At 36.5% G+C, this 25,657-nt stretch overlaps 1 protein-coding gene across 1 annotated transcript; it reads right to left on the minus strand.

Moving 5' to 3' along the window:
* Positions 1-11,465: 11,465 nt before the first annotated feature.
* Positions 11,466-19,781, minus strand: fam210b (family with sequence similarity 210 member B). The gene is made up of 3 exons (XM_060868550.1): positions 19,154-19,781; positions 16,436-16,608; positions 11,466-12,317 (listed from the first exon to the last, which is right to left on the minus strand). The coding sequence occupies exons 1-3, from the start codon at positions 19,610-19,612 to the stop codon at positions 12,101-12,103; spliced, it is 849 nt and encodes a 282-aa protein (XP_060724533.1). The 5' UTR covers positions 19,613-19,781; the 3' UTR covers positions 11,466-12,100.
* Positions 19,782-25,657: the final 5,876 nt, after the last annotated feature.

Below are 25,657 nucleotides of genomic sequence, written 5' to 3' on the forward strand. Positions count from 1 at the left end.
CCGAAGCTGTCTGCAACCAAACCACTTACAATACAATACAAAGTGCACTAGATAGGACACAGACCCTATTGCTTTCGTACACAAAGTTGTCATTTGGAATACGGCCTTACAAAGGAACCTGTTTTCGATTTAAGGTTACAACTTGTAATTCCTCACCTCCATTATTTACCTGGGGGGAAATAAACGTTCTCTATTTTACAACTTTAAACAACAAAATAAATTTCACTATAAATAACTTAATTAATAACGTTCATCTATCTGCAGTTGAATCTCTGATGTATTCCCCCCCCCAAACTAGGTGTTTTAAGATTCTTATTAATCTGTAATTGTGATATAATGTACATTTTCCATAGGCAAATGTTATCATCTTGGTTCCCCATTTTTAAACACAATTTTATGCATCATACATATTTTATTTTGAATAATAAGGATCTTCTGAATAAACACAAATCTCTAATTATTATTTTTATGATTAAAATAAATATATGATTATGATCCTCTAACTCCTCAAAGAGTTCTTATGCTTTTTAAGGGACTTTCTTTTGCACCTTCCTTTTTTAGCATATCTGTAAAACATTTTAGGAAAAACAGCATACAAAAAAACATCAACAAAAAAACAAAACAGAGTTTTGTTTCAGAAGGGTTTTTGTGTTTTATGTAATTTCTTACTGGAATGGTTTTTGTAAGTGATATTCCATGGAAGAAAGAACTTTACCTCACAAATACTAACCTACAATGTGATGATTCAACCTACGACCTACAATTGATTCATAGATTTTATCCAGATAAAATGTCTTGATAGAAACCTGAAATCTCTATACATTTATTTTGGAATTGTTTTCACAAAGTGCCATTTTGGTTTTTGACATTCTTGACTTTATCAAGTATTATGTAAATCACAATTTTGAATTTACATTTAAAAATGCAATTTTTGGTTTGTATAAATGTCAAAGGAAACGTTATGCTTATTTTATAATCTCTTATTCTTATATTCCATTCATCAATGGCAGTTTTTTAAAAGCAAACTACTTTTATTTAGACTCAAATTTAAATTGTATATGTCTACCGAATCTATTGAATTCTCTAAAATTAGTGGCTTTGTTTGAAAGCTGAAAGACCCTGGTTTGTTGTTGTATTGCTATGTTATTATGACAATAGTTTTTACTGTGTTCTGTCCGGATTCTAGACTTGTTCTGACCCTCAAAATTTTCTGTTTTTTAAAAAAAATATAAAATTGTTTGGTAAATGGAGGCTCTCGTTTGCCCATTCTTGTTGATACTTTTAATTTACCAGTTGTCATTATTTTCCTGGTATTTGCCTGTTTTATCCTTTTCTGTTTACTTTATTTTGTGCCTTTTTTCTTTACTTTGTGCTGTTTTTTTATTTTCATTCTTGTGAAGTCTGTTGTCTGTGAATTTTTCATGCTGACTTTTTTGTAAGCCTGTTTTCTTCCATTTGTCTGCTGTTTTTATTGTTAAGTATTACCTTTCCTTTTTGGATTTTGGGTACATTTATTTGGAATTATTTTGTGTTTTGCTACTTGGGCCTAGCTTGTGTTGCCTTTATATTTTTAAAACATTTTCTCAGAGCTATAGATTTTGGCTTTATTTTAGCTTGGTTTTTTTTCTAAATACATTTTTTGGAACATTTTAAAGAGTCATTTCAGTTTGTTCCCAGGCTGTGGTTTCATCTCTAAAAGTTGTTCTTTCCCTTTTAGCCCAGTCTCACTAACATATTTTAAGCATTAAGAAGGTGTAAAAAATATGTCTTATTGTGTAAAACTGTGAAAGTGTCTGAGTGTGTTGAATGTGTGTTGTTTGTGTTTTAAACGTGAACAAGTAGTGTAATTTGTGCAACCAACAGCAAAGAAGTCCTGCTGTGTTTGTGTCTAGAGAAACTGTAACATAAAAATCTGTCAAGATCACAATTATTTTCTTAAAGGTTTAAACACTTACTGTACTTTAAACAAACTCAGTTTTTACAGACCACATTGTAAAAGAGGCAACAAGTTTTTTCTTCAGTTTTTTTTTGTTCTTCTGTAATTTGCATAACTGTATTTGCATGCAACAATTCATGTTCATATGAAGTTGTGTTTATGTTGGTTGTCATAGCGATGATCAGGTCCGAAGACCCTTCTGGGGCAACTCTTAATGCACATGCGGCATGTGTTAAAGCCATATTGTAAACAAACTCTCTTTTTTGTATCTAAGCTAACCCTTAGCAGTTAGCGAATAGTAACCTGTGGTATGAATGATGTCTGTGTTTTGTGCAAGGTTAAAATGATTAATCTAATTACGCAGTAACATTTACATACTTGGTCTCCCTCATTTTCTTCTTTATCCACTCTTTACATTTCTCAACTTAAATGCCCAACTAAATTTACTGAGCTGAATTGATTGAATCTAACTGAAATAATTGTAAAAGTCATTTCATATGAACATTATTTTAGTATTTTCTCTACTTTTAATTACTTTAGGATTATAATTTCTTTTGTCAATTCCTATATTGCTCACAGTTTTGGAGTCATTCAGAGACAGTTTTTCTTACACAATAATTTTATTTTGTTTATTTGGTTGTGCACATGGTTATAAAATGACAATAACAATGACAGAGCCAAATCATAGACTTGATCCACTCAAATATTTCCTTTTCTCTACAAGAAATTTCTAGGTTTACATGAGAAATTCTGAAAAAATAGAACTTTAACCAACCCCTCCTATACTTACCCTAAAATGAGCTCCTGCAAAATGCCAAGAAACCCTGGCAACTATCCTGATTAAACACTGGATTTGTGACAAGACACAAGGAAGAATATATTCTCTATTGTTTTTTTCTTGTAAAGTCTGTTTTATATAAAAACTGCTTTTACTGATATTCATAGGCATTTCTCATTCTGCTTTATTTTATCATGTATTTGGGTCTGGACTCTTTATTGAGGGTGAACTACCAGTTTTATCAGACTGCAGATCCTGATTTGATTCCCACCTCTGAATGCATTGTGCTTATAACACACACACAAACTGCTCCATCAGCTTCATGGTGGGAAGACGCTTATAACTTAGTGTCTTTAAAGAAGCCTTAGCCATGCAGATTTTAAAATGTTATGTAAAATGATATTCCTTTAAAATTAAAATGAACATACTTTTATGTTCATCAAAGCCCAGCAAAGTGGCAGTATTCCTGTTTTTCTATATTTTTCAAGCATCTTCTTCTTCTTTCGGCTTTTCCCTTCAGGGGTCGCCACAGTGAATCATCTCTCTCCACCTATCCCTATCTTCTGCATCCTCAACACTTGCACCCACTAGCTTCATATCCACATTAATTACATCCATATACCTCCTCTTTGGCCTTCCTCTTTGCCTCCTGTCTGGCAGCTCCATGTCCAACATTCTCCTACCAATATACTCACTCTCCCTCCTCTGAACATGTCCAAACCATCTTAATCTGGCCTCCCTAACATTGTCCCCCAAACATCAAACATGAGCCGTCTCTCTGATGTACTCGTTCCTAATCCTGTCCAATCTTGTCACTCCCAAAGAGAACCTCAACATCTTCAGCTCAGCTACCTCTAGCTCTGACTCCTGTCTCTTCTTCAGTGACACTGTCTCTAAACCATACAGCATGGCCGGTCTCACCACTGTCCTCAGGGTTTCCACTCTTTTTCAGAGATAATTTTCCAGGACTTTTCCAGGACATTTCAAATTTAGCAAAAAAAGACAAGGCTCACAGATTCACGGCCTAAAGTAATGTTCTTCTCTACAGAAGTCTTAAAAACAACGTACACTTTATGGCTATTACTTAACTATACTTTTAAAGACTATTTGTCTTGTGAATGAAATTTCAACCTTTATAAAATAAAAAGACCGCACATATTAATACCCTCTCCTTTCTCAGGCCAATGCCATCATGCATGCTTTAGATTGTTGTGCATTCCCCTTGCACATGATATTCAGATTAACAAGGTTAATATAACCTGCTTACCCGTCACCATTTGCTGAAAACATTCAAGCACTTAAACCATTCCTAGCACCTGAAACCGCCAACACAAGACAGCGGCATCCGTCACAGCGAGCATAACAGCATAACAAAAAAACCGTCAAAACTCAGCGTCCCTGAACAGAGCGCTTTCTGTTACTAACGTTAATTGTTTCGACCAGTTGTAAACTGTTCTTTAAATGATCAAGAACATTTAAAAATAAGAATTTTCCAGGACAACAAGATTTTTTCCAGGACAATTTATGTTTTCTCTCATTTTCCATGTGTTTTCCAGGACTGGAACATTGGTCATTAATTTTCCAGGATTTCCAGGTTTTCCAGGATGCGTGGGTACCCTGTGTCCTGTACACCTTCCCCTTGATTCTCACTGATATTTTCCTATCACACAGAAATCCTGACACCTTTCTCTACCCATTCCAACCTGCCTGCACTCCCTTCTTTACCTCTACCTATACTTCTCCATCAAAATTCTCAGAGCAAAAATCAGTTGTGCTCTTTCTGGGCATGAAGCCACACTGCTGCTCACAAATGTCCACTACCTTCCTTAACCTAGCTTCCACTACTCTTTCCCACAGCTTCATTGTATGGCTCATCAACTTTATCCCCCTATAGTTGCTGCAACTCTGCACGTCACCCTTATTCTTAAAGATCGGCACTAACACACTTCTTCTTCATTCCTCAGGCATCCTCTCACTCTCTAAAACCCTGTTGAACAAACTAGTTAAAAATTCGACTGCTGCCTCTCCTAGACACTTCCAGACCTCTACTGGGATGTCGTCAGGACCAACTGCCTTTCTACTTTTCATCCTCTTCAAAGCCTTCCTGACTTCATCCTTTCTAATCATATCTACTTTCTGTTCCACAGAGTTCACTCCTTCTACTCTTTTTCCCTTGCATTTTCCTCATTCATCAGCTCCTCAAAGTATTCCTTCCATCTCCCCTGTACACTCTCCTCACTTGTGAGCACCCTTCCATCTCTATCCTTAATAATTCTAACTTGCTGCACATCCTTCCCATCTCGATCCCTCTGCCTAGCTAACCTGTACAAGTCCTTCTCTCCTGCTCTAGTGTCTAACCTAGTGTACAACTCGTCATCTGCCTTCTGCTCGGCCTTAGACACCTCCCTCTTCACTCTGCACTGTAACTCCTTGTATTCCTGTCTATTCTCTTCAGTCCTGTCCATGTCCCACTTCTTCTTGGCTATTCTCTTCCTCTGGATACTATCCTGAAATTCCTCATTCCACCACCAAGTCTCCTTATTTTCTTTCCTCCCTCCTACACACCCAGCACCTTTCTCCCTGTCTCCCTGATCACGTCTGCTGTAGTTTCCCAGTCATCTGGCAGCACTACCTGACCACCCAGAGCCTGCCTCACAACATTCCTCACAACATTCCTGCTTTTACAGCTTCCACCACTTGGTTTTCTTCTCTATCTTTGACCTATTCGTCTTACAGACCATCAGAGTCATCCTACACACCACCATCCTATGCTGTCTGGCTGCACTCTCTCCCACTACCACTTTACAATCACTAATCTCTTTCAGATTGCCTCTTCTACATAGGATGTAGTCTACCTGTGTTCTCTCTTCTGAAAATAAGTGTTAACCACAGCCATGTCAATCCTCTTAGCAAAGTCCACTACCATCTGTCCTTCAAGGTTCCTTTCCTTAACTCCAAACTTGCCCATCACTTTCTCATCACCTGTGTTCCCCTCACCAACATGTCCATTGAAATCCGCTCCTATCACCACTCTCTCACCTGTGGGAATACTCTCCATCACCTCATCTAATTCACTCCAGAATCTCTCTTTCTCCTCTAACATACAACCTACCTGTGGGGCATAACCACTAACAACATTCAACATCACCCCTTCAATCTCTAACTTCAGACTCATCAACCTGTCTGACACTCAGGTTGAAATTTCAAGATACTTGAAATTACAAGTATCATATGATTGCGTTAAAGAGTGTATGATTCACTATTAAAAAACTATTAAAATTGCAAAGGCAAATTACATCTCTGATCTCATTGCTAAGAACGCTTATAGCCCAAAAATATTATTTAATACCATCAAGCGCGTTCTAAATCCGAGGTCTAATTTATATCCAGATCCATCTCCTATGGCCTGTGAAAACTTTCTTAAGTTCCAAAAGTTTCTTAAGGTTCTAAAATCAATGGTATAAGATCATGTATTGTTCCCATCCCCTCTGGACTTCCCTCAGTTGATATGTATTATTCCCTCCTCTCTGGACTTCCCTCAGTCCACATCAAATAGTCCACATCAAACAGTTATTTGGTGCAGGTCGTCCATAAATTGAAGCCCACCTTTTGTTCGTCGGATGTTGTCCCTCCTCGTCTTTTATTAGAGACACTCAACTCTATTAGTCCTGGTTTACTGTCAATAATTAATAGCAGTTTAATCAGTGGGATAGTCCCATCCTATTTTAAACATGCCACCGTACAGCCACTACTTAAAAAAACAAATCTTGATTCAACAGATATAAGTAATTTCCATCCCATTTCTAAATTACCGTTTTTATCAAAAGTTTTGGAGAAGGTTGTGTTTAATCAGCTTTCTTCCTTTCTACAGGAAAATGGTGATTTCGATAAATATCAGTCTGGCTTTAGACCTCAACACAGTATGGAATCTGCTTTGCTGAAAGTTCTAAATGACTTATTGTTGATTGTTGATTCTGGAAATTGTGCGGTTTTAATCCTGCTGTACCTTAGTGCGGCATTTGACACACTCGATCATGGCATTCTTTTAAACCGCTTACAGCAAATTGGGATTCAAGGACGTGTTTTAGATTGGTTTGTATCCTATTTAAAGGATCGAACCCTCTCTGTAGAGACTGGTAAATATTCATCATCTTGTGCACCAGTTTTGTATGGGGTCCCGCAGGGCTCAATTTTGGGTCCTGCTCTATTTTCTTTATACATGCTCCCTTTGTATGCAATATTTAGGCACAATGTTTCATACCACTGTTACGCAGATGATACTCAAAGGACGTCTCCAGTTTACAGTGTCTGTCTGATTGTCTGAGAGAGGTCAAAGAGTGGATGTCTGCCAACTTCCTTCAGTTAAATGAGTCTAAGACTGAGGTCATAATCTTTGGCTCCCCTGCTTCTACGGAGGTAGTGGCTAGTAAACTGGTACCTCTGTCTAATAATAATCATTCACATGCCAGAAACTTAGGCATTACTTTTGATTCTGCCTTGACTTTTGATAAACAGATCAATGCTGTGGTTAGAAGTTGTTTTTATCAGCTAAAGAACATTGCAAAGATGAAGTCATTCTTAACATCAAAAGACATGGAGACTGTAATACATGTTTTTATTTCATCCAGATTAGATTATTGTAATGTACTGTACTTGGGTGTTTCACAGTCTCTATTGTCTCGTCTTCAACTTGTCCAAAATGCTGCAGCTCGATTGTTAACTGGAACAAGGAAGAGGGACATATTTCACCAGTGATGATCTCTCTTCACTGGCTTCCAGTTAAATTCCGTATTCATTTTAAGACACTGCTGTTTGTCTATAAGGGTCTCCATGGATTGGCTCCATCCTATATCTCTGATCTCCTTCTGTTACAATGTAATTTCTCTAGGGAACTTCGGGCAACTGGTAGTCTTCAGTTGACTGTTCCTAGGACTCGACTGAAATTGAAAGGTGATCGCGCCATTTCAGTGGCTGCTCCACAGTTATGGAACAAGCTTAAATTCTGTACAGCACTTTGTATACACAGTATATCCACCTTCCTTCTCTCCATCATATTAGCCAGCTCTCTACAGCTCTCTTCTCTCTCTGTCTGTGCACTCTCCTCCCTCCTCTACATCTTTGACCAACAGTAGCCCAATTTCCACCGGCGGCCTGTAGGTCAACAGTACAGATGGCAGTCGTTGTTAACCCGGGCCTCGACCGATCCGGTATGAAATTCGTACTGACGATTCACATGGTTAAATTTGGCAATGTTTTACGCCGGATGCCCTTCCTGATGCAACCCTCTCTATTTATCCGGGCTTGGGACCGGCACAGAAGTCACTGGACTGTGACCCCCATGGCTAGATTATATTTTTCAAGCATACCTTTTGTAAAAAAAAATAAGAAGCACCATGAATCTTTGTTATACTGACTGAAACCATAAAATATAGCCTTTTGGAACATTAACCCACTCCAACTGAATTTAATAGGCATAATAAGCCAAACCTAGACCTTCACAGAATTAGTGTCACTATATAAAATTCTGCTACTGAATAATAATAACACATTTTATGCTTTTGTTAATACTGTGGCTGTCATCAAATGAATCAGATTGTGATTGTGATCTCTTAAGAGTCTTACTGAAACTGGCCTTGTATTTGTGTACAAAAAAACTAAACACTGGTGCTGTAACCCTATTATTTATGTTAGGATTATTATTTTTCTTATTATTTGGACTCCAAGCTCAAAGGGTATTGGAACCCTATTGTTATTGCTAAGACTTTTTACTCTCTTTTTTATATGTTAAAATTCATAGTTCAGCCCAAACTGTAAAACCAATATAAAACCTGAAAGGTAGATTCAATATGTACTATATCTAAAAGTTGCATAATATGTTAAATATACATGTGCTAACTAGTTACAGTATAAGATACTTTGGCTGTAATTGGTGTCAAATTACCCAACAGAATCTAATATTCAAAACAAACAACAAAAAAAAAAAAGGCTTGAGATTGACATCTTGAAACAACATCATGCCTCCACATGCCAGTCAATCCATTTGAGGCAAAGCTTAAGTTAGTAAAACAGCTGCAACTGAAGACTGGTTTTATGGATTCATTTGAGGAGTTTCAATAAGATGTTTCTCAGCAATTAAAAGTCAAATTGATTTGAATTTTTGTGCTCTGAATAGTTCACATTATCTCATAATAAGCTTTTGTAAAGATTGTACAGCAAACCTTACAAATCTACATTACTGCAATTACCTACAGAATCTTTATTGGTCTGACAGGCATGAACCTGACACAGGAGTCATATTTGATGAAGGTGCTTGGATCCCAGTAAATAACTGTTTGGGTCTATTTTTTCTTCAGTACTTGTAATATACCCACACAGCAAATGAAACCAACATAAAAGTACCATTGGTTTTAGAACTGTCTGTCACCACTTTTACAAAGTGACTTGAATGCCACTAGAAGGGATTCCCCCTTGTGAACAATCATCCGGCTGCTAATTGTACCTGAGTGGGTGAATACATTTTAAATTGGATTATTCCTCTTATATCACAGTATTTTTCTCATTATTTAATTTTTTAATGAAGAACCCATTGTATATTTTCACCATTTTATAGTTACAGTTAATAATGTGGAACATCAGTGAGAAAAGACATTATAGCAGCTATACACAGCCTCATCCTTTTTTTAAATTTAATAGTCAAAATAAAAAATCCCTTTGTGAGAAGTAAAAAAGACAGTATTATTATGAGCTGTAGTTATAAAAATGAATCAACACCTTTTTCAAATATGTTTCAAGAATTTAAAAGCACTTTGTTATAAACCTTTACTCACTCACTTTGGGTAGAAGCTTGAATTCAGGCAAAAGGGACACCAGTTTGATATACCTTTGTAGGATGCATCCATAATTTCTTGCAATAAAGATTTTCTTGCTACTCTGGTTTATAGCAGATTCCCAATATTAGCTGCAGCTATAAAGGACTTAAATCAATCAAATTTCAAATAGTAATGGTTGCAACCTAGATCCTGCTTGAATTTCTAATATTTGTATTAGAAGCCCTGTTTTGCATGGATTATGATTATGATTTCACAGCCCTCACTGATTTGGCCCAATGCTAGCCATTGAATATGACTGACCATGGTACATGGACCAAAAATGGATTTTTCTCAATGAAATAAATTTCAAATAAAAAATAAAAAAATACAGTCCTCTGTTCTGAAAAAAAAATACAGTGAAAAACAATGTCCAGTGTTTCCTATTTACTGTTAACATTTAAAAATATATGAGGGCTTTTGTCCCCTTAATTTTGTCTCCTCTTTGGGAGGTGGAATACTTAACAATTTGGGTTAAGATCTAGTGATTGACTTGGCCAGTCTAAAACCTTCAACTTTTCTCCCTTTGTTGTTTTGGCAGTGTGTTTTGGGTCATTGTCTAGCTGTGCGATTAAGTTCTTTCCGATTAGATTGGATGCAAATTTCTGTAAATATCTCTGCCAGATAAAATGTTTCTGTAGACTTCTGAGTTTATTCTGCTGCTATCATAAGGTACGTCATGGTAGTTTTGAATAAGAACATTAGATAATTTTTCACAATAATGTTGGACAAATGTTCATGATAATAATAAAAATAATAAAAATAATAATTATTATTATTATTATTAGGTTGCAGTCTGCATATAGGAAAAATCCCATTAAAATGATAGTTTATTCCCACAAAACCTAATTTAGCTAAGAATGTATTTTTGTGGGATTATGTAGTAAGAGAAATACCAGTGTGAGTATTCTAACTTTTTTTTATGTATTTGACCTCTGTGCATCACGTGTGTTTATTGTAAAATGTAATTTTGGTTGTGCATATTGTTGCTGCTTGAAATAATTTCAAATTACATATAATTTCTGATACAAACTGTTTTAGGTGATGTCAGTTCCTTGCCTGACCACTAGAGGGGGGTGGCAGGTGTTCTTATTTACTTGTTTTATTGTTTCCATGTGGGCGGTGCCATGCCACTATTACATGTGTTCTATTACCTGTGTTCCTGTCATGTCACCAGATCCTTGTTAGTCCTGATTAGTTGTGTTTTATATACATATATATGTGTCTGTTTAGTTCTCTTGGGCCATGAGTTATTGTCTCTATCTCTGTCCTTATGCTTGTCAGATTGATGTAAATATTATTGTAGTCATGTTCGGTCTGTCTGTAGTTATGTTTGCCATGATTGCTATATTTATGTTAGTTAGCTTTTCTGTTATTTGATTACATTTACAGCATTTGGCAGACGCCCTTATCCACAGCAACGTACATAAGTGCTTAAATCTCTAACATTGAATACATTAAAGCTGGATCACTAAGTTACATACTTAAGATACCATGAGTTTAAAACATTTGTTCAGAGTTACAATGAAAAAGTGTCAAAGGTGTTTTTTTTTTTTTTGTTTTTTTTGTTTTTTTTTTATAAATACAAAAGATAAGGATGGACGGATGATTAAAGAATGGACGAGGGGAAGTCGTGGCCTAATGGTTAAGAGAGTTTGACTCTTAACCCTAAGGTTGTGGGTTCGAGTCTCGGGCCAGCAATACCATGACTAAGGTGCCCTTAGTAAATGGCTGCCCACTGCTCCGGGTGTGTGTTCAAGGTGTGTTTGTGCGCACTTTGGATGGGTTAAATGCAGAGAACGAATTCTGAGAATAAGTCACCATACTTAGCCATATGTCACGTCACTTTCACTTTTCATTTTCATTGGAATCTTGCGATTGGGTCTGTCATTTTTTATTTTTTTTAATTAGCCAAATGGTGTTACTAGAGTACAAGTGTTTACATTTTGGACCATATCTTATAAATGATGAGTCCGCAAGCAAAACAAATCTTTACACTGAGCCCTTGTGTTCTTCCAAGCTACCTAACATCACTTCAAGAACCATTTACCTACTCCTACTTCCTCAACCATAGTAATTATCAAAAACAATTTTTGATATGTACTGTATAAACAATTTGGCCACCACGTGTCAAGGAATATGGAGCCTTACTTACTCAAAAACCCTATTTACTCTTGAGTGCCTTCACAGATTCACAGAAAACCTTAGGGCTTCAGGGTCTGTCATTTTAGTTCATATCCCCATATTGCCCACTGGGATTCAATTCATATAACATTATTATTATTATTATTATTATTATTATTATTATTATTATTATTGATAAAAAGAAGAAGAAATTTTCACCCCAAAACATAAGTCTTTTTATTCATTGTACAAAAGTATATATAAGACAAATTTAAAGACAGATTATATAATTTAGTTAACCTTACCTCAGATTATTATTTTTCAAATTCTTGGTTGAATACACAGACAAATGCATACAAGCATAATAAAGAATGCAAATAAAACAAAATTGCTTGTTCACAGACGAGGTGGTAAGGATTTGAAGAGACCTGTTTTCCGAAGATATCGCACTATGAGTGGTACAGACACAAGAGTGATGCTGATCCGAAATGGAGCAAAGAGTTTGTGAACAGCATAAGCTAGCACAAATGTGCTAGTGCCTGCAGCCATCTTTGACTGAATTACGGATTCACTGAAGCCCAGCTTGCAAAGGACATCAGTCATGTTGATCCCACTAAAGAGAACAAACATTAAATAACATTAAATAAATATTATATATTAGAGCACATTCAATGAAATCACAACACATCATTAACATTTACACATCCTAGAGCACTGAAGACTTTGCAGTTTATTTATTTAAGAGAGAGACTATACAAATTGTACATTTTTAAGTTAGGTAACATCAAAGAATGCTAGTGATATGTTGAAATCACTACTCCAACAGCCTCTTTATATAATGGTATTTATCAATCTTTAAGGTTGTTTGTAAAAAAATTTAAGCCAGTGCAAACAAAAATGTTTTGCTGATTTTGCAAAAGTTACTTTGTGCTTTACTTTAAACTGATCACCTGTAACATGCAAAGCATTTTCCCAACACAGCTTATTTGCATTCAGGCAAGGCCCACAATGACTGATAAAATTTTAATGACACAGGCAGCTGGAAGAACTGGGAGTGGATATGATTATTTAATGGCAATAAAAATATTTAATAATATATTTCATATAATTAATATTAATATGTAATAATATTGTAATAATATATTAAATTCACAGTAAGTGAGTGCTAAATCTTCTGTCAGAAATTTTCCTTGATACTCTTAAGTCCCATGTGTTTTTAGTAGACACTCCAAAGCAGTTATAAATCACTCTATATACAGGTTATTATTTGCAAGTTAGATTTTTTTCCCTGTGCAAAACTACATTCACTGGATTTTCACTAGTTTGCCAGACCTGTCCAAGTTTCTAAGCCTTCTAATTTATTCGAATAATATTGCTTTTGTTTAGATTTTTCTTCTGATTGTTGGATGTGCAAGAAACATATTCTTTTTCCTAATTATTTTCTTCGTTAAAACTAATTCTGTTGTAGCCATAAGAAACTTGGTCAGCAGCTACTCAGGCAAGAAAGAAAGATCTAATTAGCCAAATGGTGTTACTAGAGTACAAGTGTTTACATTTTGGACCATATCTTATAAACCATGAGTCCTGCAGGCAAAACAAATCTTTACACTGAGCCCTTGTGTTCTTCCAAGCTGCATAACATCACATCAAGAACCATTTACCTACTCCTACTTCCTCATCCATAGTAATGATCAAAAACAATTTTTTATATGTACTGTATAAACAATTTGGCCACCACCTGTCAAGGAATATGGAGCCTTACTTACTCAAAAACCCTATTTACTCTTGAGTGCCAGATTCACAGAAAACCTTAGGGCTTCAGTATAATGGCCTTATTGATTGTTTTTAAAAACCTATGCAGGTCAAAATTAAAATTACTTATAATTAAATTACAACACTTGTAATTACATCAGTATTTGAAATGGAGAAGTCCAAATTTGTAGAATTTTTAAGCTCACATTTTTCTCATTGTGTTGATCTTTAGCAACAACAGAAAAGAAACTTGGGCTCTGTTTCACACACACACACACACACTCACACACACACTCTACATTCTGAAATAGACACTATTCACCTTTAAAGTAGATGATTTATTCAGAGTTCTCAAGGCGACACCAGAGTGAACTCAAAATGGCATTTATTCTGTGCCTTAGTTGCACCACCTGATAAGTACAACCCTTGTGTTAAATATCTCACATGCAGTCCAACTTCCTGGAATAGATTCTAAAGTGTTGTATTTATACCATTGTAATAGCTTATGTTCAAACATTTCTTATCTCTTAAAAAAGAAAAACTGGTTAAGGTTCCTGCTTAGGCCTTAGGCGTTACATTACAATAATATTGGGTAATGATTCAGCAATGTGGTTTGCTTTAGACTATGTCCTAGCAACATTGTAGAAAATTCTCTCTAACCATCCTGTTGCACTATATTTGATTCAGCTTTGCAAAAAGATTCAAAAATAATTTTAAATTCTTTTATATTTAAAGAATTTAATATTTAAAATTTAATATTTAAAATGTTTCACAGTCATTTTTCAGAGAGATAAGAAAAGAGCCACATCATACACATGGGCACACTTGAACATCACCTTTTTTTCTCTGAAAATACTTTGAGGTATTTTCATCCCACTCACATGCGCGTTTGATGAAAATACCGTATTGAACTCAAGCGAAGCGAACACGCATATTAAAAAGACACAAATACAAACTTCGGTATGAACATAAGAGCCGCATGAAACAGGGCAAAGAGCCGCATGCTGCTCGGGAGCCACGGGTTGGCCACCCCTGGCCTAAGTGGTCTTTAATTTGAGGTTATGTTGAGAAATTAGCAAGGCATGTGATCAGCTATGCTGGAAGTAATAACATTAGGAAGGTGATAAATCCTACATGCAACTATGGTTTCCTGATATAATACTCCAAGTTTATACTGATATAATACTACAAGTTTATACATATTAGAAAGCTGACTTCCATTCATTTACATTTCCAGCATTTAGCAGACATCCTTATCCAGAGCGACTTACATTTTATCTCATTTTATACAACGGAGCAATTAAGGGTTAAGGGCCTTTCTCAATGGCCCAGCAGTGGCAGCCTTATGGACGTGGGAATCAAACTCACAACCTTCCAATTGGTAGACCAGCACCTTAACCACTAGGCTATCACATCCACATTAAGAATAAAACAAAAATGTACTTCATCAAATGTACCATCAGTAGTAACACACTGAGGATAACTGTTTCTGACATCCATTGACTGCTGCAACATGTATGACTGCAACATGTTGCAATTTTTCTGTATCTAGAACCAGCATTTGGAAAATGATTATAATTCCAAACTTATTTAAATAGTTGTAATACTAAGGCCATGCACAGTATGGAGCAAGCCATGCAGGAAATACATGGCTTTGGTACATGTATTAAATGGTATTTGAAAATGCCAACATTTCAAACATGCTGTTTCTTCAGTAACTGTTTAAGGCCATTAATGGATATCTTACTGATCACCGGAAATTTCCGGAAACTTTCCACAGGAACATAATCTGGGGAATTTTGGAAATATTCCAAATTGGAAACTTCACGAGAATTTATGGACATTTACGGGAATTTACAGGAATTTATGGGAATTATTTAGAAATATAGGGAAATTTATATAAACTATCATACAAACATTTTGTTTGGTCATAAGCAGACATGCATGCAAGGTAATACAAATTTAAAAAATGACCTCTTGACTGATTTAATTGTAAGTAGAACTTTAATTGATTATTTCACCGAGTAACAAAAGCTTAATAAACATTATTATGCTTGTAATAAACATAATAAACTTAATAATTGTAATAAACATATTTACCTATGATTGCTGTAAAATGAAAGCAACCCCTACCCTTGCCGTTCTAAAAAATACAGTCCCAATCAAAATGTAAAATGGAGCATTTTTTCTCAAGTGAGTGAGTGTGTGTGTGTGTGTGTGTGGGGGGGGGGGGGGGGGGGGGGTTTGGGGGGGGGGGGGGTCATCAAATTATCTGTGCATGTGGTAACACTCCTAATTTACTGCTTATTAAGAGTTAGTAAGGTAGTTATTAAGTTTAGGTATTGGGTACAATTAAGAATGTAGAATACGGTAATGCAGAATAAGGCATTAATATGTGCTTAATAAGTACTAATAAATAGCCAATATTCTATTAATATTCATGCTAATAAGTAACAAGTTAAATGATCCTAAAATAAAGTGTTACTGTGCATGTTATGGAAAAATGCAAGTACATACAGGGGTGTGGCCTCAATGGCCCTCCAGAAAGCAGTGTGCAAGTGACCAAGGAATGCAGGGTACAAATTCAACTTAAACTGCATTAAATCTTGTAGTTTTAAACAATATTATGCTGCAAGATTTTTTTTTAACTACATTTAACTACAGTTTATTTCCATATATTCCCGTTAATTCCCATATATTCCCGTTAATTACCATGGAAAGTTTCCAGCCTTGAAAATTCCTGGAATTTTGCAACCCTATTCACCACTGATACACTGATAGGAGGGCCAATCAAACAAACCATTGGTGTTTAATGGCTTTTTTTTAAATGGATTACACATTTAAATTTCCTAAAAAACTATAATATGATGTCTGAACTACCTGCAGAGGCTCATTTGCGTTTATTTCTCTGGATTCATTAAGATAAAGATGATATACAGTTAAGACCCTAAAGCCTAAGTGTCAATTTGGATTCCTTACCTAGACACAGCAATGTAGAAAATTCCAAGAGAAATTAAAGATATTCCAATGTGAAATGAAACACCAACAGCACCATATTCCTGAAAAACCTTCTTCAGCTGTTTTGTTTTATTTTGCTTTTCCTCAGGCTCTGGTTTTTCAGCTCCTCCATGTGGGCTCTTAGAAAGCATTACCTAATAAGACACAGAGTACAACAATGCCATAAACATTTTTTTTTAACTTTGTATATACACAGACATGTGACAGGCTATCCTATCTGTCTAATTCAAGCCCACAGTATACTCTCTATAGCAGCACTCTATAGAGCTGCCCTCATCAGGACAGTATGCACTATGGGAAAAAGGAAATCCAGCGGAGTCCATGTGATGCTATAAGCAATGTACCCTTGGAAAACCTTCCATTCAAGTGGATGTCAATTTGAAATGTACCAACTATGTAAACATTGTTGCAAACCAATTACACCCATTCATGGCATCAGTATTCCCTGATGGTCGATAAAAGATATAAAAGATAATATTTTGGAATGCCTTCCTACCTCACTAATGAGATGGTTACTCGCTTACTCCTCGTACACTTATAGGGCATACACAAAACAAAAAAACATTTTACAGAACAAATAACTGACAGAAAAGTAAAAAATATAACAAATTAAAGTTTTAGGGCAAAATTGCTGAAAAAAATTAAATAAAAGAATTCAATTTAAACGCAGACACAGGCAAGAAACTCACGGTAAAAGATTTGAAAACAGGAACTACGTCACAGGAAGCTGGACAAATGTGCACACACCCATTATTTCCTATATGATTATTAACAAAAACCAATGTAAAGTTGAAAACCACAGAAGTCAATGCAATGTAAGTGGAGGTATACTGTATAAACATTGTGATTTTTTTTTTTTTGTAAAATTTTTTTTTTTGGGTAAATAGTTTTCCATTCAGAGTTGTGGTACAACAAAGGTGTATGGTTAAACAAAGCTATAGCAGAATAAGAACAGAACTGTTTTATGTTTGTATACTCAGAGTTTATTTTAAATGGAAAACAGTGTTCACAGTCCCATCGTGGTGGCTGAATTTATTAAAGAATTTCTATTGAAAAAGAGGAGCTCAGTCATTTGCTCTCATACTTTTTCCTGACACTTTAAAAAAAGATATCAAATAAACTGAAGGTAAAGTCGTGAAAATTTTAAATGGCGAACTACAAATATGAGTTCACTTTGAGCTGAACTTTGAGCTAGTTCTTGTGAAATGTGCACAAAACCGTCAAGTCATGCAACCCATATCAGCAAAAAGACAGAGCGGGTGTTGCCTTTATATCCCAGGCCAACAAAGCAGCTGATCCAGCTGATAAAACTGAAAGCCAAAGTACTAACAAATATGAAATAATGCAGACAACTAAATTGAATGCAACCATCTGCATTATTTAATGGCTCCGTCTAACAGCAGAAGCAAGTTTAACTGCTGCCTTTATTTTACAGGAACTGGTCACTGTGGGCACTATTATCAAAAACTGATTGGACCCCACTGATTACCCAGTGGCAATATATTTGGTAAAAAACATTTGGTGGCAACATTGCAGCAAGTAGTAGATTTTTGAGTCAAAGCTATGTTTGTAGCACCAGATCAAGCAAGTACTGCTGATAAGCTGTTGACCTGTTTATCCAGAATTGTGGGCTGGATAAATACAAGTCTGTACTAAATAAAAGCAAGACAGAAATACTGGCAAAGGGTAGAGATCAAAAAGAACAATAAGATATGGAACAAACTTGGAAATCTGTTCCTACAGTCAGAGGATTTGGTGTAATTCTTGACTATGACTAAACTTCAAAACTACAAATTTAGAAACATTACTAAAACTGCATTCCATCACACAAGTAACATAATACAAGGTGAGACCCTATCTCTGGTTACAAGATGATTTTGTTTGTCCCTGCTTTTCCTCCAACAACAAACTACAAACAGAAGAAAATGCAACAGGAAATATCTTAACATGCAGAAATGTAAAGCTTTAGAAAAAGTTTTAGCTTCATGACACTAGTTGCCTTTCTCTTGTGGAACTGATTCTAAAATTTTTATTCGTATGTAGTTTTTATCTATCTGAATTATACATCACCTCTATGAATCACTGATTGCTCAATAAACTTTGTTCCAGTTCTATCCTTCCCCATATTACACATAAAAATATTGTTTTTTATATTAAAATTCCAGTTTGTTCCCCTGCAATCAATATCTTGAACACATTACCACTAAACAATTAACTGATTATTGATAAGCAATTAAATAAACAATTTAACCATTGATTCTGTTTATTTGGCTTATTTTCATTCACATTACTTTTGAATGGCTTTTTTAGTTCATCTAAAATATTTCTTTAGTTATATTTATATTTAGTTTCCTTATATTTCTATACAATAAATTTGAATAGACTGTTTACTATTGACGTGTTTGCTGTTATTCCTTCAGCACATGAAGCGTCCACAGTGTTGTGTAACTAATGTCAGCATGAAGGCGTTGTATTGTGTCACAGAACCATTTGACCGGACAAGATTGATTTCCAATGAAATACTAAAATCTAAATAAAATCGACAAGGAAACCAAACGCGCCCATTTGCGCTAATTAATGACAAGCGGCAAGCAATTCATGTTCGCTTCAAGCAATTCATGTTCGCTTCAAGCAATTCATGTTCGCTTCAAGCAATTCATGTTCGCTTCAAGCAGTTACCTTGTTAACCTGTGCGGCTTCTTCCCCCTTCGTCCAATCGGCTTCATGCTGTTTTTGAGCGTTTGGTGACGCACTTGAGCGAATGATACACGTTTGGGGACCAAGACAAAAAAAGCTTTTCGGTGAATTTAGTCGTTCGTTCGTAAAACCATCTTTGCTCCTCCACGAAAAAGGCAAAATGAAGCCAAACCTTGAAACCGATTCGTAGGCCGTCCAAGCAGGATATTTATACATGTTAGTGTTCCCAGGTTCGCCCTGTATCATGACACCACGCAGGCTTAAATTAAACACATTCATTGCTCCTCTGGCACGGACCTGACAGCCGGAAATAATGCTGGAGTTATGTAATGACCAGATGGCGTCCTGTGGTGTGTTTGTTGCAACCTGCACCGAACCAGCTAAGTTACCGAAACTAAATGATGAAGGAACAACAGACCTTCGTCCTCGACACAGAAACATTGTCTCTTCCAAACTCTTATGGCGAATGACCGGCGCTTTGAGAGACGATTTATCTACTGACAAATCCTAGCAGTCACACTGGTGACTTACTAACCCACGCACACACACCATGAGGACAGACAACACAACGCTGCTCCACCGCTGTTGTTCTACATCAGTAGGAGGTTCTTAGCTGTTTGTCCGAGGGCGGGATTTAAACGGGTGATACCACTTTAAAGATCCAATAGCAACACTTTAATACCTTCTTGTGTATAAAATGTCAAAGTTGCAGTTGTGCGACTGCAGTCTTTATTCTTCTTCTTTTATCTTGGAGACGTCTTATTTAGGGCTTTTGCGCTTTTGATTTTCTATTGAAGTCTCTATCAAGGAAGCGTCAGGTTGCTGATTATTGCTTAATTTAAAAAAGTAAAAAAAAAAAAAGTCAGTTGTTTCAGTTAAGGGGATGGCAATCAGGCAAGAATTTATCAGCTTCTTGTGTTTCAGGAACATAAATATAAGCATAAAATCCGGTCTTCACACAGGCTTATGGAACTGTGCCAGGCCTTAATTAAAATAAAGGCCCTTCTGAGGATGATTTGCCGCCTTGGGTCCATGAAGACTTGCCATTACTGATTTGGGATTATATCCACATATTCTATAGGATAAAATGTAAATTCCTTCAATCCTTTGTGCAGGATGGATCACCAATTCCTGGAAATGTTAAATGTAAAAACTATAACGCTTTTGCTATAAAATCTATTGTTTGGGTTCCTCTATTCACTCTTCACTCACAACTGCAGGCCTGTGTGTGGATCTAATTCCATAATCAAGTTTGTTGACGACATCACAGTGATTGGACTCATCACCAATAATAATGAGCGGGTGTGCCCACAACAACCTGCTCCTTAACATCAGCAAAACAAAAGAGCTTATAATGGACTTCAGGAGATAGAGATGAGGCACGCACGCCTCTATCCGCATCAATGAGCTGCCAGTTGAACATGTCTCCAGCTTCAAGTTCCTGGGGATCCACATATCAGAGGATATGTTCAAGAAAGCTCACCAGCTGCCTCCTGAAGACACTAAATAAACATCACCTGTCTTCAGCCCTCCTGGTAAACTTTTATCGCTGTGTGATTGAGAGCCTCCTTACCAACTGTGTCTTAGTCTGGTATGGGAACTGCATAGCTGCACCCCACAAGGCACTGCAAGGCCCAGCGCATCACAGGAACTCTACTTCTAGCTATTGAGGACATCCAAAAGGAAACGCTGTCTGCTGTCTGCGTAATAAAAAAAACTTTAGGAGTTTTGCATCACCATATGAAGTGTCTGATCATAACATTGCGAGAGTAAAAAAGAAGGCTGGGATATGAATTGGCAGGATTGGACTAAGTATAGAAATCTTGACATTAATTTTTCTATTAAAATTTCTAAGTAGTGTAAGTGGTAGGTCCATCCAGTTTAGGCAGATTGAGCTTAAAAAATTATTTAAGTCTTCAAAAGTGTTTAATACCTGCGTGTGAAAGTTTAAAAAGAAATTTTAAAATAACTTAAAGTTTATGAAATAAATACAGATATGGGTATGATTTTACTTTTACTAAACTCAAATTTTTATCCAGAAAAGATATTCTGTAATTGAGTTAGAACGTGTAATGTTGGGTTAATAATAAAAGAATCTTCTTCTACTTTCCGCTTTTCCCATTAGGGATTACAACAGTGAATCATCTGTTTCCACATAACTCTGTCCTTGGCATCTTCTACTCCCGCACCATTTACCTTCATGTTCTCATTTAACACATCCATATATCACCTCTTTGGTCTTCCTCTTGACCTCTTAACTGGTAGCTCCATCTCCAACATCCTTCTATCAACATAACCATCTCCCTCCACTGTACATGTCCAAACCATCTCAATCCTGCCTCTCTAGCCTTGTCCCCAAAACAGCCAACCTGAGCTGTCCCTCTGATGTGCTTGTTTATAATCCTGTCCATCCTCATCACTCCTAAAGAGAACCATCTCTGCCTCATATCTTTTCCTCACTGCTACAGTCTCTAACCCATACAGCATAGCTGGTCTCACTACTCTCACTACTTTTCTCCACCCACTCCAACCCGTCTATACTCGCCTCTTAACCTCTTTTCAACACTCTGTCACACTGGATGGTTGACCCCAAATACTCTTGCACATTCTTAACCTCAGCCCCCTGTAACCCTACTGTTCTACTTCCCTCCCTCTTGTTTAAACACATGTATTCTGTCTTACTATGACCTACGACTGACTTTCATTCCTCTTCTTTCCAGAGCAGTCCTCCAACTTTCCAGGTGTTCCTCCACCTGCTCCCTACTCTCACTACATAATTGTCCACTGTGAATAATGTCTGACTTCATCTGTCAACCTGTCCATCACCATAGAAAACAAGAAGGAAAGCCGATCCTGATGAAGCCTCACCTCGACCTTGAACTCCTCTGTCTGACCTGTGGCACATCTCACTACTTTCATACACCTATCATATATATCCTGAACTACTCTGACGTTCGTCTCTGCCACTCCTGACATCCTCATACAGTACCAAATCTCCTCTCTTAGCACCCTGTCATACGCTTTCTCTAAATCCGCAAAGACACAGTGCAGCTTCTTCTGACAAACATATCCATTAACATTCTCAGAGCAAAAATTGCATAGGTAGTGCTCTTTCTGGGTATGAAGAAATACTGCTGCTCACAAATATCCACTTCCAAGCTTCATTGTGTGGCTCATCAACTTTATACCTCTGCAGTTGCTACAACTCTGCACATCACCCTTGTTCTTAAAGATCGGCACTAGAACACTTCTCCGTTCCTCAGGCATCTTCTCACTCTCTAAAATCCTGTTGAACAATCTAGATAGAAACTCCACTGATGTCTCTCCTAGACACTTCCACACCTCCACTGGTATGTCATCTGGACAGACAGCCTTTCCACTCTTGATTCTCCTCAAGGACTTTCTAATCTTTACTATTTCTTGTTCTACAATATTCATCTCCTCCCCCCTTCTTTCCCTCTCAATTTCCTCATTCATCAGCTACTCAAAATACTCCTTCCATCTTACCTGTACACTCTCTTCACCTGTCAGTACCTTTCCATCTGTATCTTGAGTCATCCTTTTCTGTTGCACATTCTCCCCCTTTATCTCTATCTCCCTGTCTTGCTAATCTGTATGTAAGTCCTTCTCACCTTCCCTCATGTCTAACCGGGCATACAACTCATCATGATTTCTTATAATCCTGTCTACCCCATTTCTCTCCCTATAAACACTAACAGAACAGTTTGTTTCCCCCTCCAATACTATGTGCTTTGTTCCCCTTCCACCTGGTCTCCTGCTCAAACAATATATCTACCTTCCTTCAGCTAAGTGTCCTTATTCTCAGACCTATATTCCTGCCTTTTCTCTTCTCTCTTTGTTTACCAACCCTTCTTCTTCCTCTCCTTCCTCGACAGTAGCCCAATTTCCGACGACACCTTGTAGGTCAACAGTGCAGGTGGCGGTCGTTGTTAACCCGGGCCTCGACCAATCTGGTATGGAATTCACACTGACGACTTGCATATTAAAATTTGGTATGTTTTATGCCGGATGCCCTACCTGACGCAACCCATTCTATTTATTCGGTCTTGGGACCGGCACAGAAATCACTGGCTTGCAACCCCTGTGGCTAGATTTTAATAATAAACAAATATTATTAGGAAAGTTGTTGTTACGCCCCGTCTAGGGGTGAAGGCGAAACATGAAAGGGAATGAGAAACCGGGGTAACTGAAAGAACAATAGTTTATTGAGAACCCAGTGTACAGGTGGGGGTGTGTCTTCAGGAGCCGACAAGGCCAAAATAACAAACAAAACAGCTAATTATTTCACCCTTTAACTTCCCTACTAAACAAAAAGAAAAAGAAAATACAAATCACTTACATAACTCCCTGAACAAAACACAGTCAGAAAAAGGTACAAACAAAATGGCATCAGTCTCCCTACCTCCCCAAGAATACTATGTACAACTATATACAGTTAAGCAGACAAGTCCAAACAAGGGCAATCCAGAATCAAAGTCATAAGAACAGGCAGGAGTCAGTAATAACATGAAAGGCTAAGCATACAAATATAACGACCAATTGACAAAACTAGTTAACAGCAACAAATAACCACAGCAAATGAGCCAAAAAGCTAAACAGGAAGTGGTGGTAGAGGCTTTTATAGGCCACAGGGAGTCAGCTGACCAGCAGGGCGTGGCACCAGGTGAACCTCAGGAACCAATCAGGGTTTATCCTGCACAGAAACATAAACACCTCCCCAAAACAGAAAACAAATAGAAAAGGACGTAACAGTTGTTCAGTTTAGCATTCTGTTTGTTTGCTATCCATTTATTAGTGGCAAAGTATACATTACCAGGAAAGGATGAAATATGTTATGTAATCATAAAACATCTATCAAATGAATGTATATTGGCATCAGTTTCATTGTTAAGGAAAATAAGTGGCATACATTTTTTAAGCCTTAAGATGAGGATCTGCAACATTTGAAACTGATCTCTGAAATGCTAACTGAAATGGCAGAGATGCCTTAAGAGACTTATATTAAAGATGGTATATTGGTGTTCACTAAAATGCTTGTAGATACTCCAGTCAAAAACATGTTGACAATTGCTGTGAATATATAAATTAATGTAGCTTTGGATGGAATACTGATAAAGAAGCCAAGAAAATAGGTACTGAGTAAGTTAGTAAGTTCTACTATGGTAATAACGGCAACACCTTCTTGGCAACTTTAGATCTTCAATTTTAGTCTAAAATTAATAAAAGGATAGAAATTATAGGAATCATCAAGTATCTAATCATGTTTTGTTTTTAAATACAAAAAAAATACAAAAATCTTAAAACAATATTCAAGAACATAGTGATCCAGAAATCCTGGATCATACTATACAGCAGCAGCTGAAGGTATTCTGTTATTTATTTTAAAAGGTTTTATGCAGAGCATTATTATAACATCTAATTAAATTTAGAATTTACAACAGAACTGATGATGGAAATTGTGGACATTTCAATGTCTTATAACGTCAACTACAGACTCATTTAGGACATCACTTACCTGCTGTGACAGTTTGTTTCAGCTGGAATTTCTGTCTGAGCCATGTATTTATCCAAAAATAATTTGGACCAATCAGATTTGACATTAATATCAATTCAATTAATCTGCGGTATAATAATAATAATAATAATAATAATAATAATAATAATAATAATATTCATTCATTCATTCATTCATCTTCTACCGCTTATCCGAAATACCTCGGGTCACGGGGAGCCTGTGCCTATCTCAGGCGTCATTGGGCATCAAGGCAGGGTACACCCTGGACGGAGTGCCAACCCATCGCAGGGCACACACACAAGGTGGAGGTGGGAATCGAACCCCGACCCTGGAGGTGTGAGGCGAACGTGCTAACCACTAAGCCACCGTGCCCCCCAATAATAATAATATCTTAAATAAATTTAATGAAACTCTTCCTGAGAGAGAATATGTTTTTCCATTTTTCAGTAACAAGCTACACTTTTTAACCTACAATTATAATTATAGTATTAGTAATATTATAGAATTATACTATAGTATTATAGTATATAGTAATATTATAATAACTATAATAACTATAATGGATCATAGTTTTTCACTGTTTCTCAATCCAGTCTTTGGACTAAACACTTTACATTAAACCAAACAATTTACATACACACAATACATAGCTCTTATTAAACAGTTCTATTGTGTGGTTGTGCCCTGTCTTGTGACCTCGAATCTGTCATGGTCACAGAAGCACAAAACTTTCCTTGTGTGCAATCAGAGTATTACACATTCCAAACATTATTATGATCATTTGTAAATCCCACTGACTAGCCATGAGGGCATTTCTCTCTCTGTACCGCTCTAATTTGTGGATTTCCCTTGAGGATACATTTATTTATCCCTTGAGGATAAATAAAGTGATCTATCAACCTATCTATCTATCTATCTATCTATCTATCTATCTATCTATCTATCTATCT

Source organism: Tachysurus vachellii, chromosome 4 (assembly GCF_030014155.1).
Source record: "Tachysurus vachellii isolate PV-2020 chromosome 4, HZAU_Pvac_v1, whole genome shotgun sequence".
NCBI lineage: Eukaryota > Metazoa > Chordata > Actinopteri > Siluriformes > Bagridae > Tachysurus > Tachysurus vachellii.